Raw genomic sequence first — 16,541 nt, 5'->3', positions numbered from 1 at the left:
TCACAGACTGACAATGGGTATCAGGTCCTTGTCCTCGGTTATTACGTTAACGATGGCTGTACGATTGACAGGTGACTTCAATGGTGGCAAAATACCAACTTTATGGTCATTTACAATTTCTTTCGTAAGACGTTTATCTGGATCACAGCAATTAGTATTCTTTCTGTCACTTACACTCTTCATGGATGCGCCTTTTACGAGAGTTATATTTGATGGCACTTCCATTACATCGTATTTCTGTGATATGCCTTCCCAATTATTAGACACATGTTCATTTAATGTCCCTTTCGAACTTTCAAACGTATTTAGATTTCCTTTTGCAGAATCTAGTGCTACCGTTTTATCTTTCGCAGTTTTAGGTATATTTGACGTTCCTTCTTCATATGGTATACTAGACGCCTCAGCGGCAACAATTTGTATATTTTCTGTCTTGTTCGTAGCAATTTCCTGAACACGTGGGTTCTTTACTTGCCCATCTGTCATGCTGATGTTTTCTTTGACCTTTTCTGCGGTAAAAGAAACGTTTCGAATGTCATGAATATTTTCTGCACTTTTCGATGAATCTGATATTTTCATATGTTGATTCTGGTTTATTGATAAATCAGTAGGCTTCCTCAGTGTTGTAGAAATCTTATGATTTTCCTGTCGTAATGCCAGTGTCTGTACATTTCTACCCGTATATTCATCCAGATTGTTAAAAGCAATTGTTGTTAAAGTTGTCGCCGCTCGATTTCGTTTTTTGCAGGGAAGCATGTCAAAGATCTTTCTCCTAAAACCGTCAACAATGATTATGTATAGAACTGGATTCCACAAAACCTGGGATTTAGCGACGAGAGCGGCGCTTCTCGAGAGCAAAGGGTCAAGATGTTCTGGTCTAGCATAAGCCACGTAAAATGAAACGATAGTGTAGGGTGTCCATGAAATTACGAATGCCGCTGAAAAATAACGTTTTTATCAACAAAACTTTTCATTGTGAATATAAGTGCACAGGCTCTGATTCAAATACCAGATGAACATATATGAGGATACTGCTATGAATTTTCATTGTATTGATAAAATGGTGGAATTAAAGGCACTCGTTTGAACATAATTTGTATTAAGATCCTATGTTTTGTTCAAGTGAGATAACCCCTGACGCTAAACATATTTCCAGGAAATCATGTCCATTTTTCCAAGGTGTTGGTAATCTGGGCCAAGTAGTATCAAAAATAGCATAGTTTGCAGCAAGACTGAATTATCTACACCATATACAAATTAATTATCTTTGTGAATTGATAGAAAGAATAACAGCCAAAGACAGCCAATACTCGAATATTCGAACTGTTGTCCTAGAAGCAGGAATATACCCTAAACGTTAAAATATCTATAGAGTTTCAATCCAGTATCTGCATAAGTTTTGGAGATAGTAACTTGCAAAGCTTTAACCAGATGATTTTTAGGTTCAAAATGGGAAAAATGTTTGCAAAATACATGTCAGAGTTATGGGACCTGATGGCATGACCTAGTTTTATAAACCCGAAGAAACGTGAGAAGTTGTGAAGTTTCAATTCAATAATTTCAGTATTTTCCGGTATTATCAGTAGTTTTTGACATAGTAACATGCATGCAAAACTTTACCGGGAAATTGTTATAAGTCCAAAAGGGGACATATTTTGGCCAAACTAAAAGTTACTGGACATGATGTTATCATCTAGTGTATAACCCTAAAGACACATGTGAAATTTCAAATAAAAACTACATTCGTTTTGGAGGTAGTAACTTGCATGCAAAACATTAACCAGGATTTTTTTTAGTCCAAAAGGGGGCATAATTTACCCAGAATACATGTCAGACTTATGCGACTTGATCCTGTGAGGTTGAGTATTGACAGAGAAAAGGTAAAACTAAGTTTCAAAGCTATATGCTTTTAAATAACAGCTATACGTATTTACATGCAAAACTTTAGCCAAGATATTCTAAGTCCAAAAGTGGGCATAGTTTGCCCAAAATGCATGTAAGAGTTATGGGACTTGATGCCATCACCTAGTTTTACAACCCCAAAGTCACATATGAAGTTTCAATTCAATATTTCAATATCTATATTAGATTTGGAGATAGTAACTTGAATGTAAAACTTTAACCAGGACTTTCTGTGTCCAAAGTGGGCATAATTTGGCCAAAGTACATGTCACAGTAATGGGACCTGACCTAGTGAAGTTGGTTATTGACCTAGAAAAAGAAAAAAAGAAATTTCAAAGCTATATGCCTTTAAATTACAGCAATACAAACTTGCATGAAAAACTTTAACCAAGGTGTAACGCCGATGCCGATGCCGACGCCGACGAAAGGGCGAGTAACATAGCTCAAACTATCCTTCATATAGTCGAGCTAAAGCAGGCATGCCAGACTATGTACTAAATATAGTGTAGTTGTTTCGTTCCGCATATTTTAACTTGTTATGTGATAATTGTAAAACAATTAGACAGGAAAGTTACGTTTTCAAGTGACATCATATGATATGCATTGACCATCCCTTAAAGAAATTAAGTACGGATGTTTTTTTTCCTTTTGATAAATAAAATCCGAGTGACAAATACACTCAGGTTTGCATATAAGTCTCTAATTCCATAAGCTGTAACGCATGGTATAAGAATTAAACAGAAGAAAGGCGAGTTGAAATAAATGATAATGACAATTTGCTCATATTTTCAAATCCGCATTCAACTAGGAACTTCATTAGCAATAACATGAGGTAGTTTAATCAATAGGCTCAAGAGGCCCTATACATACAAACAAAAGCAATGCTGAGTTTGAGTAGAAGCATCTCTTTGCGTGTTCGTGTACAGTTTCTATATACACCAGCTTGTTTGACCTGAAAATATAATAAATTCGTTAGATTTAGCTATATTTTGGTGCAATACGACTGAAAATATCCGTCACTTATTAGTTAAAATCCCTATGAAGCTCGAAAAAGCAGTTGTTTTTTTTCTATTAGACTTCCAAAGTTGTGTCACGCAATTTTTGATTATCCGTAATATGCTTAAGTGTAATCAGCGTTGGCAATATAGACACCGATTGTTTACAATTATACAAATACATTGTACTTATTTTGCAGCAGTATCTAAACTGCTTTTCGACCTTCATAGGGATTTTAGGGTTTCAAATCAACATTTTCTAATCTAAAATTTGCTTTCAAAGCTGATATATTTAATCCAAACTGTAGTGTTCTAATGTTATAACATATATTATAAATAAATCTGCAGTCCGCAAGAACGGTTATTGATTATAGTCAATCTTAAGGAAAAAGATTGTACCTCAGTCACAGAAGCTGATGATGCATCAGCACATACTTCTCAACTTTATCCTACATGTATTTTATCCTACTTTCTTCTCATTTTCTCTAACATTAGCATTTACATGTATTTTATACTACTTTCTTCTCATCCTCTCTGACCTTAGCATTTACATGTATTTATCCTACCTTCTTCTAATATTCTAAAATCTTAACATTTACATATTATTTATCCTACATTCTTCTTATACTTTTTCTCATACTCTTTAACCTTAGCATTTACATGTATTTTATCCAACTTTCTTCTTAAAGGGAATCGATCGGGATCGAGACATCTACGATAACATACGATACACCGAATGAGATATATACTATTGAATTAAAAAATGTGTCCTTCCGGCACGTGCACAGAGCGTCTAACTTCGGATTTTCGCTCTTTCCTTGCACCTAATAAGCGTCCACATAACTTGTCCGAAACCGCAACGTCTTGCACATTAGTACAAATATGAGCAGTGTTGTTTTTACCTAGGGAATCGATCCCTCTACGGTAACATGCGATATACCGAATGAGATATTTAATATATTTACTATCAAATTTATAAAAAAAAGGTGAACTTCCGTGCTGTCATTAGACAGTTCTTTTCAAATCTTATGAGATGAGTTGAAGTCGGATCGATTCCCGATTGAGGCAGTGCCTTATTTCATATTACTCTCTAACCTGAGCACTTACATGTATTTTATCCTACTTTCTTCTTATATTTTCTTCTCATACTCTTCAACCATATCATTTACATGTATTTTATCCAATTTTCTTCTAATACTCTCTAACCTGAGCATTTACATAATTTTATTTTATCCTACTTTCTTCTTATAATTTCTTCTCATATTCTTTAACCTTAGAATTTACATGTATACATTTTATCCAAATTTCTCCTAATACTCTTTAACCTGAGCATTTACATTGTATTTTATCCTACTGTCTTCTTATACTTTCTTCTCATACTCTCGTATCATAGCATTTACATGTATTTTATCCTACTTTCTTCTCATACTCTCTAACCTGGGCATTTTCATGTATTTTATCCTACTTTCTTCTTAAGGCCTAACAATAGTAAAGGAACCAGCGTGGGGGCCATCTGGTCTAGTCGCGTAATGGCGGACATGTTTTTGAACACTAATTTGTCACTTAGCATGGCCACAGAGGTCTAAATTAAAGCTGGTTTCTGTTTAAATTTCATTGTGGATGTATCTTTGACATTTTGGTAGGAAAAATGGGAGAGGAGGTTGTATTTGGTAGAGTGAAACTCAATTTTACTATGAGTAGTACTTCTAGATCACAGCAGTCATTTTGTGTGATTTTGATGTGATTTTACAGTAAGCAAATGTGACAAGAGAAATCTCTCTTAGAAGATACATGACCCCTACTTTTCTGTTTATTTTATATCAGTTTGATCATAACTCTTTAAATTGAGGTAAGGATTTGTTCTCTGAAATGGGTCTAGCTATGTTTGGTAGCTGTTTACAAAATTTCAGTTTTATGTAGAATATATCGGGAATAATATTTACTGGTGTGTGACCTTAAACTTTCTTCTCACACTCTCTAATCTTAGCATTTACATGTATTTCATCCTACGTTCTTCTCATACACTCTAATCAAAGCATTTACATGTATTTTATTTTACTTTCTTCTCATACTCTCTAACCTGTGCACTTACATGTATTTTATCCTACTGTCTCCTTAAACTTGCTTACCATACTCTCTACTCTTATCATTTACATGCATTTTATTTTACTTTCTTCTCATACTCTCTAACTTGAGCACTTACATGTATTTTATCCTACTTTCTTCTCATACTTTCTATTCATGTTATCTAACCTTAGCATCTACATGTATATTATCCTTCTTTCTTCTCATACTCTCTTGCCATAGCATTTACATGTACTTATCCTACTTTCTTCTCATACACTCTTACCTGAGCATTTACAAGTATTTTATCCTATTTATTTTCATTCTCTCTAATTTATATTGTTTTTCCTCATACTCTTTGAACTGAGCATTTAAATGTATATTTTTCTGTTGTTCGCCTACCCTCTAACCTGAACATTTACATGTATATTTTTCTGTATTTCGCATACTCTCTAACCTGAACGTTTACATGTATATTTTTCTGTATTTCGCATACTCTCTAACCTGAATATTTACATGTATATCATTCTGTTGTTCTCATTCTCTCTTACCTTATCATTTACATGTATATTATTCTTTTTTTTTCTCATACTCGCTTTCCTGTGCATTTACATGTATATTATCCTGTTTTTTTCCCTATGCACTCTTACCCGAGTATCTACATATATTTCATCCTTCTTTTCTCACACTTTGATACCTGAGCTTTTACATGTACTTTATCCTGTTTTTCTTATACTCTGTAACCTGAGCATTTACATGACTTTTTATATTATTCTGTTTTTCTCGTACCATCTTACCGGAGCATTTACCTGATATTATTGATGTACAATATGTAGCTTTGCCCAGTTGTTCGTATGTCACCTGTTAGTCATCGAAATAGTTGCGCAAAAAGTAGTTTTGTCACGAAAGAATAAGATGAATACAAAACATTGTTTGGATCTCAATGATTGGTTTCGGCAAGAACAAAAGATACAATAATAAACATTTGTACAAAGTTCGTATTTACATTCATTTTACATTCTAATACCGGTATGGACTAAATGTACATTTTATCTTACGATCTGTTTGGTATATTTCCATATAAACACACACGAAACCCGTGAAATGTGTCCATCATGTAACGAATGTGGTAATTAAAATGTCAATACTTACAGTAATGTAAATCCTGATGTAGCTAAACGTCATCGTTGCCATGGGAATGACAAAACAGACTGCCGTAATGACGATCAAATATGATAAGAACCCATTACTTCGGTCCCTCCAGTCCAAGCCACATGATGTGCCATGTGCCTCGAGTCCGTATGATCCCCAACCTACCAGCGGTGCCACGGCGAAACAAAGTGCAAATAATTTACAAATGCACACTGCAAAAACAGCTTGTCTTTTGTTTATTCTCGCAGCAAGGAATGGCCGAGTGATGGCGATGAATCGCGAAACTGCTGTAGCAACCAGCACAAACATTGACGCTAATCCGAATAAATATACTATGAATGCTTCGAAAATGCAAGACTTCATATCCATCAGTTGTAACCAGTGACCGCCGATCTCAGCTACGATTGGCATTCCGGTCGCTAGAATACATATCAATAAATTGTTGATTATTAATGAAATAACGTACACATTATTTGTTGTGACAAGGCGTTTGTGCTTAACAAATACGAGTAGCGTTCCCCCATTTAGTAAAATTCCTCCAACAAGAATAATGCACAACCAACTTGCTGACAAAATTTCTACCCATCTAGGAGTAACCATTGCAGTAGCATTGGCAAAGCCCGATACTTGTAATCCGGACGTATTCATAGCTAGTGTATTTGAACTTGTAAGCCGTTTTTCCGCTGTTTTTTTTTTTCAATCCACAATCACATCATTTGTATAAGTTTAAATGTGTTTATCAACACACATTTCACATATATTTTTTCTATCGTTTCTTTCAAATGAAGCACTGTCATGTCACTCTCACTGATATTTGCACGAAATGGATAATCATTATTAATGAAAACTATTGTGATGAATAAAGGGTGGAGTATTGGGCAAGCGCAAGGTGCGAAACAATACACTACATTAATAATAACTGTTTTATTGTCACATCAATAAAAGGGATGTTCAAGTACTTCGAGACATATTTGTGTGTAAGAAAACAACACTTTGTTGTGCTCTGTAGTACGTCTATACACATTGTTCAAATCGAGGCTCGAACCATAGGTCGCCAAAGAAGCGGTGACATTTTCATTTGTTTTTTAAAATACACAATGCGTCTGGATACGTGGTCAGTCGGCCAGTTTCTGTCTTTCTATCGTATGTCAAACATAATTAACCTGTTATACGAACAATGTGGAATTCTCTCCTTGAAACTATTTTCGTTTATAAATAAAATCTTACAAGGCTGTTTCAGTACTGGCTTTCATTTTTTTTTCTATGTAAATGTTTTAAAGCTATCAAAGTCTTGGTGTAAAATGTTATTTCACTTTTTTACGTGTCCTAAATTAAATTTAGGGGTTAAAATACACCCCCACATATACCACAGCTGTATTTTCGCCAGTTTTAACTAAAAATAACTGAAGTATTAACTGGAAATTTTAATAACTTAAAAGATATCATCAAAACATTGTGTTTAGATTATCAGTTTTATATATTTTCATGAGAAACTATATGCATTTATAACATGCATTCAGTCTAGATTATAGACAACGTGCATAGAAGTGTAGTATGTATCAACTACTAGTACATGTTGTTTCTCAATAAATGGAGCGAGATAATGTTCCAAACAATAACACGTAGTCAGAAAAGATTGATGCACTAATATTTTAGCCGTGCCATGAGAAAACCAACATAGTGGCTTTGCGACCAGCATGGATCCAGACCAGCCTGCGCATCCGCGCAGTCTGGTCAGGATCCATGCTTTTCGCTTTAAAAGCCTATTGGTATTAGAGATACTGTTAGCAAACAGCATGGATCCTGACCAGAAGCATATGGTACTCTTTGGTAACATCTTTCATCAAATAGATCCGTTTCTGTGACTATAATGATTTTTGAATAAGATTGTTGGATGGAAGTGTAATCATTATTTATTTCGTTGTTCACATTTTGGCAATGGTATCACTGTTGTAAATTTTAAGTTTTTAGAACAGGTTCATAAAGGAAAAACCGAACTAATTCATTCAAAAGAAAAGATGTATTTAATTTTTTTTTTGTAGGATTTAACGTCGCACCGACACATGATAGGTCATATGGCGACTTTCCAGCTTTAATGGTGGAGGAAGACCCCAGGTGCCCCTCCATGCATTACCGGTATTTCATTAAGAGCGGGCACCTGGGTAGAACCACCGACCTTCCGTAAGCCAGCTGGATGGCTTCCTCACATGAAGAATTCAACGCCCCGAGTGAGGCTCGAACCCACATTACATATAATTCAGATCGACTTGACATTGTATTTAAAACATTAAATTTAGTAACTACATTTACTTCTGTCTAATTACGGTAACATATGTTTTAGCAATATTACAGCCAGCAGACACTCTATATAACACCAATGTACAATATATGACTGAAGTATAATTTGTCATGTGTCATTGATGCTTACATAATATAAACATTTTTTAACATTTTTGTACGATTTATTCTGTAGTACTATGATCATGAATCACTTTATGACATCCTTACATGGACTGAAACATATTGAGAATTACATCAATACCATTATAAAAGTACCAACAATGTTACACATCATATATAGCGTCAAACAAGATAGCTAAAACGTTCAAGCACAACCCAAAAAGTAAAGTACATCAAATATTATAAAAGTACCAACAATGTTACACATCATATATAGCGTCAAACAAGATAGCTTAAACGTTCAAGCACAACCCAGAAAGTAAAGTACATCAAATATATGTGTAGCACAAACTTGGTGGTGCTTTGGGATGCTTGAAACTGTATGTGCTCATTTTCAGACAGGATTTTTGTCCGTTAAATAGGTTGTAAAATTCAACTGAATGGTGATATAAAGAAATGCATAAAAGTTTTAATTTGAAAAAAAAAAAAAACAACGACGATTACAGAACTGTTCGTACAATAATGTTTTTCAGTCTACTTTTAAGCGAAAGTGACATGTACACTATAATATTATCTTTTATTTTTTGGACTTTTAATTATATAATAAAAACAATAAGTTGTGTATCGTTTCACTTCGGCTTCAGAGTCAAGTAAGAAACTCAAAAAACACCAAGTGTCACTCATTCATTAGTACATTTAATAGGGTTAAGTATCATATCCGTATATGGTAATCATAGTGCGCGTATAATGCTCAATAAAATATTGTCATGCTAGAAACACCATGGCAACCCTTTCAACCTTATGTCTTAGCTTTTGCTAAAGAAAATAAAGACATTCGTCCGAGCTATGCATATTAAAATCCTGTTTGTATATCTTATTTTCGTCATTCTTTGGTAATGTTTATCTTTATAATGATAATTACTTTTAAAGAGTATGTTTATATTTTCTGTTATTTTGGGATCATATTATTAATCAATGTATCTGTTTAACAGAGTGCCGCTCTAGTCGGTAGGATTGCGGAGAAGTGTTAGGGGTGTTACACATTGAAAAAAACATCGAATCCACTTTGAATTCATGCTTATGAAATGCATAAATTTCATGATTATGAAATGCATAAATTTCATGATAAACATAATTATTTACTGAGCGCCTCAACAGTCTTTATATTTTCCCCAGCATTTTAGTCATTGTTCTTCATGTGTTAATCTATATTATCATTGTTTGATCCGTTGAACGCAATATAGGTTCGTTATCTACAGATTAGTCTTTAAATCCTACAGTCTAGAACTTTCCGTTCCAAAACTGGTATGTCTCGGCCTACAACTGAGACATGAAAAACAGGATCATCTACTCAACTGACGCAATATGACAAAATTCATTTCTAGACAAAAATGTATTTAAGCGAAAAGAGAGCATACTGATGCAATGACTGGCGTATCATACATCAGTCAAATGTCTTAGTAAAAGTCTTGAATTATTTACGAATGTACATATCTGTATATAAACTTGTTATAGTTAACCCGTACCATGCTAAATTTCTATAATGAAATTGTCCATCTGTCAATTTGGACAGTACCATTAACTGTTAAAAGGGGTGCTTACCAAAAAAAGATACTGACTGAATGGCGAACAGTGCAGACCATGATCAGACTGCAAGGATGTGCAGGATGATCTTGGTCTGTACTGGTCGCAAAGGCAGAATCACTTGCCACTAGCAGGCTAAGGGTTAAGTAAAATCAGGCTTTGTTCAAAGACAGCTTTACCAGATATGACTGTGAGGTTTAGTTGATGACAGTCTTTTCATTCTAACAAACTGCCGAACTGATAGAATCATCTTCAGTCTTCACAATCGTTACAGAAAGTAAAAACCCGAGACATTTATCGACAACAAACCTCTCGCGTTATATAGTACAGACACCGTGAATAACTTCCGTCAAATTTTATCTTATCCTGAAACGTCAGAGTTTCTACGCCTCATTTGTCTCTACGTAAGAAACGCCATTGATATAACCGACAGTGTCTTTCTAAAGTACTAAGTTTTATCTTCAGAGCTTACAAAAGGAAATAAACAAAAAATACATTTTCTTAGAAATATTTGGGTATACAGCCGTATGCAAATATGGCACAGAAAATATTGTGTTACATGACCCAGACATTTCTCTTTGTTTTATGTTAGCTCTTAGACTAGGATAAATCTTCAAAGTGAGGAATGGAATACGCTTAAGTAGGTCTAGCTAAGTGTTTCAACTCTTTGTCCATTTTACATAGGATATACAGGGAATATTTAGTTCTGTTTTATAGCATTTTTTAATTTGTGAAGTTATTCCTTATAACTTTTAGCTGAAATTAGCCGATATACGTACGATAACGTACACGTATATCGCAATTACGAAGTGTTTATTAAATGTTAGTCAGGAAAGAATGGAATCTTTTGGAAATTTGTAAATTTTACGTATCCTAACGTGATAAATGTGATAATGTTGTGTCGGGGCGATAATCACTTATTGTCGGACACCAGGGTTTGAAATCGCAGCTCCTTGTTTTGATTATTAATCATCCAAGGAGTAGCTAGCCTCCACACATATGATCTAGCCGAGGTGATAATAAATTGTCCCCGTCGTTTATATGACTGAAAAATTGTTGAAAAAGACGTTAAACCCACACACACACACACACAATAAATTGTCTAGCGCAATTTTTATTCAGCGCATTAGTGTCCATTTTTTTTTTGTTACAGCAACATTTACTGTCCTTTAGCATGATTATGTCAATTTTTGTGTGTGCATGAATTCAATTGTCTATTGTTTTACTATATATGTACATAGTCTCTTAGCCCGCCCGCTTAGCTCAGTAGGTAAGAGCGTTGGTCTACGGATCGCGGGGTCGCGAGTTCGATCCTCGGGCGGGGCGTATGTTCTCCGTGACTATTTGATAAACGACATTGTGTCTGAAATCATTAGTCCTCCACCTCTGATTCATGTGGGGAAGTTGGCAGTTACTTGCGGAGAACAGGTTTGTACTGGTACAGAATCCTGGAACACTGGTTAGGTTAACTGCCCGCCGTTACATGACTGAAATACTGTTGAAAAACGGCGTTAAACCCAAAACAAACAAACAAATCTTATAATTCTGTATTGTATAGCTATAATACATACTAACTGTAAAGTGAACCACATTGTATTTGAGTGATCGTTTACGAGGATGAGGATTAAATAAACAAATAATTACAATTCATATATCTTCGGCTTCTGCCTCGAAAAATGTATGATTTGGAGAGCCTATTATTGTCTACAGATAATGTCTGCACAGTGCGGCAGTAAAACAGAATATTGTCGCTCCGTTCTGATCCATATTAAATCATGAAAAAGACTCAAATTAAGGCTAAACATGCCAAAGTACAAAGTTTTTATCAATGTCCAGAGGACAGTATTTGAGTACAGAAAATATTACTTTCTACTGGCGTCTTTTAGTCTGATTAAAGACCTTCCCGGCTCTTGTACTTCCCGCGTCTTATAGTCTGATTAAAGATCTTTCCGGGCCTTGTAGTCTGACTAAAGATATATCCGTGAATTAAAGAGAAGAATTATATAAGACTTGTCTTCCATTCTAATCCATTCCTTTGTTGCTTTTATCAAGATATGATATATATCTATTAATATGTGTACTTTAGTTTGGGAATAAATATGTTTTAACTAAACCATCCGTGCCTTTTTCCTCTTACCAAAAATCTACCCGCGTCTCTTAGGCTTACTAAAGATGTACCCAGGTCTTTTTGTCCACTGGCACCATACAAGAAAAAAAATGCCATTGTACATATTATACCCTAATCCTATGTATACTATGATAACCATGTCCATGAATCAATTTTCCTCCTCAGTATTTATACTTCGCAGTAAACAAATCTGCGCCCTACAAGTTACCACCTCTTCACGTTTCTGTCGTATGCATGTTACCATAGCAGTTGCCTGTTTCCTGAATTCATCCATCACCGAAATGTATATGACGCAACTCCATATAACCCCCGACTTCGCAAACAGTGCAGCACTTAGAGACAACAGTGGATTTAAATTCTTTGGTTTTCCAAAGGCTTCATAGAATGAAACAACGGCATAGGGGGTCCATGCTGTTAGAAAGGCCGCTGAAAGTGGAATTAAGATATGTAAAGTAATAACCTTCTTAATACATTTGAGTGATCTGTATATTGCCGTATAAAACCAGTTACGAAAATCCCATGTCTAAACTCAATTTGACTTGCATTTTTATTTCTGTCCTAAGTTCTCAACTAAGTATGTACCTTTGAAATATACCTCTTTCATAGGATATTACTAATATCATAGCAAAATGACGTCTTTAATTCATCGTTATGATACAAGTATCGTATTTCGTCCTAGTAAGTTTCTAGGAATAGCCGAATAGTAAAAAAAGAATCTGCTTAAAATGATTTTCGTGAAACATCTTACATCTAACTTCTAACTTTGTCTTAAGTAGGCTGCGTGAAAGGTTCGCAGCACTGTACGTATGAATATGTATATAATGAAAATATACCCAAAGAAATATACACAACGAGAGCAAAACACACGAATAAAGGAATATAGTAGGGCACCGCCTTGGAACGGTCCGTATAAGAAAACATCACTGTGAAGTTTAAACCGGTTAACTATGCACACATGCAAGAATACAGATTCGAAAATGAAAGCTAATACGTACAAAAGAACAAAATATAGTTATGATTGACGCTTTCTTATCTAAACGTAACTAGAAACGAAACATTTTGTATGAATTCGTATGCATACTCACCTACAATAACAATACTGAGTTTGAACAGTTTCGTCTCTTTCTTGTGATGTAGCCGTTGGTCGTAACTTCCGCTTTGTGCCAGCCTACGTGACGCTATTACCTGCAACAAATTAAAGATATTCTAAATATTTGCCTCTATGTTTGTCAAGGACATTTACACACTTTTATTATTATAATCTGTTTTAAAACTATTGTTTTAATGACTGTTACGTATATATTTGCCGAATACGTCCTAAGTAATCAATACCTTGCCAGTTAGCCCAGTCGCTTGATACAATTTCTATTCAAAAAGACACGTTATCATTTTCAATTCTTGTCCTGGCTCCATATCATATTTTGTAAAACATCAAAATAGTCTACAATATGCATGTTCTACTTAGCATTCCCTTTGAATTACGAGAAATATTGCATATTTCGCTGAACAGAAAATGGGTGATACATTGGCTCGTATAAGGAATATAACGGCACTGTAAAATTTTAATAGCACGATTGTTACAATTGTTAATCAAATCTATCTAGTTTTACATAGATAATGATATACAACGACACTCGAAAAAAACATGAAATCACGATTGTTACTATCATTAATCAAATCTACCAAGTTTTGTTCAGAGAATGATATGCCGCTCGATTCTTAAATAAACGAGAATGACGACTACTTAATTTGTACAGGTTGATCATTACCAAATCAGATGGAAGCATACGCAAGTCTAGTCAAAATTGGTCTAAATATAAATTGTCCTAGTCTTTCTTCCTTTCCTCGTGCCCTTTCTCAATAACATCTTGTTTTCTTTCAGTACCTATGTGTATCATTTTATCGAAATAGGCACAATCCTGTTGCATGCTAGGTAGGAATGGCGGCGTAAGAATTTTATTTCTTGCATACCAGACTGGGATTTCTGGAGATTTCACCGGTGCTGGAAAACTCCATCTTACGACTCTCGTGCTGTAAATGACGTATAACGAACTGCATCTGTACAGTAGATTTGTTTAGTAATAATGTTTTACGTAAAACAGAATAAACATCAAATACCTTAGTTTCTCTTTCTGCCTTATAACATATTTCTCGATTAAAAAAACGTCATTTTACGGAAAAAAAACATAACGTTTCACTGCAAATGATAAAACAAAACCGAAATTATTACGTTGTTTCCGTCTTTGTAACGTCATGACGTACTTCCTGTTTACGGACGTAAAGTTCCCGCGCTTTGTTAATACGCTACTTCCAGAAAAAAAGTCCTATAAAAATTCATTTGTTTGAATTTATTTTTACTATTATTTGTTGAATATGGCATGCAAGAAAAAGATTCAATCACAGGTGGTAGGTGCAGATGGAAATATCCGGATCCCGGGTAACTGTTTAAGTGGTAACTCGGCAAGAGCCTCGTTACCGCCATAAACAATTACCCTCGAGCCGGATATTCCCATCTGCACATACCACCAGTGAAAGAATCTTATAGTCTTGAAAAGAAACGAAAGAAGTAAATTCAACAGGTTGCATTCAATGAACTGTAACTTTCTTACGTAAAAGTTAACAGCCTTTTTTTCTTTTTCTGTAGTAGAGATAAAGCACATTAGGGGAATGTAAGTCTGTGAAAATCTGATATTTTAGAAAATGTCAAAATAACGTTATTAAGTAAGTGGATTTTATATGAAATAAAGAACATCATGATTTAGTGGTGTTCAGCCTACATTTAAAAGTTGAATAGTCCTTTTAGTAATAGATGACTTGGATTTCGAGTATATTCCGTTTGGCATACAATATCTGAGCTGAAAATTATTCATTTCCAGAAGAAAAGACCAAACGCAGAATCTAAATTACCGAAATTAACCTATTAAAAATTACGGATGCTTTAATGGTAAGTTTTTAGCTGACCCTAATCTGGGAAACAGGCATCGGTAAAATGTGAGGTGTACATTATCATCATATCATCCAAACAGACGATGCTTCTCAGCACATAACATACAATCCCAATAGAAAAAAATTCTCAGCACAAAAAAATAACATCCCAACATACGATACATCATTTTAAACTGACCAGTCTATCATGGAAAAATATTATTAACATGGTATCATTTCTATTTTCATGCGTTGATAAATAGAGGATACTTTTTTGTTTTAGTGGAAGATCGAAAGATATTTCATATTTCACCGAGTGAACATTATAATGCAATATTTTCACGAGTGGCACAGCCACGAGTGTAAATGTAAATAATGGTGTTCACGAGTGAAATATATTTCGATCTTACAACACTGAAACAAACAAATTTTCTATTTATTTTATACATTCCATTTTGTCCGCGCAACGTCACGTGCATCGCATCATGACTTCATAATATCGTGACATCAGAATACCTTTGTAGAAAAAAATGTAAATAATTCTATAATGTATCCTGATTTCTTTTTACATTTATTTATATTAAAATGTAAATATTTATGAATATCCTGTTATTATTTTTATACATTTATAGATACTCTACCTTTACTGAAGAATATTTTGCAAGGAATTTTCTATCATTTATAATTCATATTATTTCGCATTCAAGTGTAGTTCCGTACCAGTGAAAAATAAAATTTTTATTTCACTGACAAATTTCAGTATTTCACTGAAGAGCATAAAGTAAAAGCTAATTAAACGCGAGTTTAAACTAAAATTGTAAACTTACCGTCCTGTAGATCATAATATGACAGAAAACAATAACAGCCATCGGTATCACAAACCCCATTATTGTAACTGAAATCAAATACGAAATGGCAGAATCTTTTCCCCTCCAGGTAAGATCACATGTTGCACCATCAGCTGTCAGACCGTATGCTCCCCATCCAGATAACGGCGCAACCGCAAACATGAATGCAACGCTTTCGCACGAACATACCAAAATTACGGATGTTTGCTTTCCAAACTGTTTTGTTTTCTTTGTAACAATGAAAAAACGTGAAACTGCAATGGAGACTTGAATGAATAAGTTCGCTAGTCCACAGAGGTAGGTTGAAAATGCTTCTGCAACACAAAGGTCCATATTGACCTCGTTATGATAAAGAAGCCTGACTTTAACAACCAGTGTCATTCCTACACCAAAACAGCACATGCCTATGTTGTTGAAGACCATGCAAATGATGTTTATAGTGAACGGTGTTATAAAGTGTTTGTTCTTTGCATATACAGTCAATATGAATCCGTTCACGATAAGCCCAATGAAAAACACAAAAACCATCCAAATAGTCGATAAAAC

General features: G+C 34.5%; 1 protein-coding gene across 1 annotated transcript; it reads right to left on the bottom strand.

Moving 5' to 3' along the window:
• LOC123546261 (melanopsin-like) lies at positions 1 to 16,034 on the bottom strand. Its single transcript, XM_045332456.2, has 5 exons — positions 15,975 to 16,034; positions 13,308 to 13,407; positions 12,431 to 12,648; positions 2,770 to 2,851; positions 1 to 935 (listed from the first exon to the last, which is right to left on the bottom strand). Exons 1-5 carry the CDS (start codon positions 16,032 to 16,034, stop codon positions 1 to 3), a joined length of 1,395 nt encoding a protein of 464 aa, XP_045188391.2.
• Between the last annotated feature and the right edge of the window lie 507 nt (positions 16,035 to 16,541).

This window comes from Mercenaria mercenaria, chromosome 9 (genome assembly GCF_021730395.1).
Source record: "Mercenaria mercenaria strain notata chromosome 9, MADL_Memer_1, whole genome shotgun sequence".
Taxonomy (NCBI): Eukaryota; Metazoa; Mollusca; class Bivalvia; order Venerida; family Veneridae; genus Mercenaria; species Mercenaria mercenaria.
This window is presented reverse-complemented; position numbering and strand designations above follow the sequence as displayed.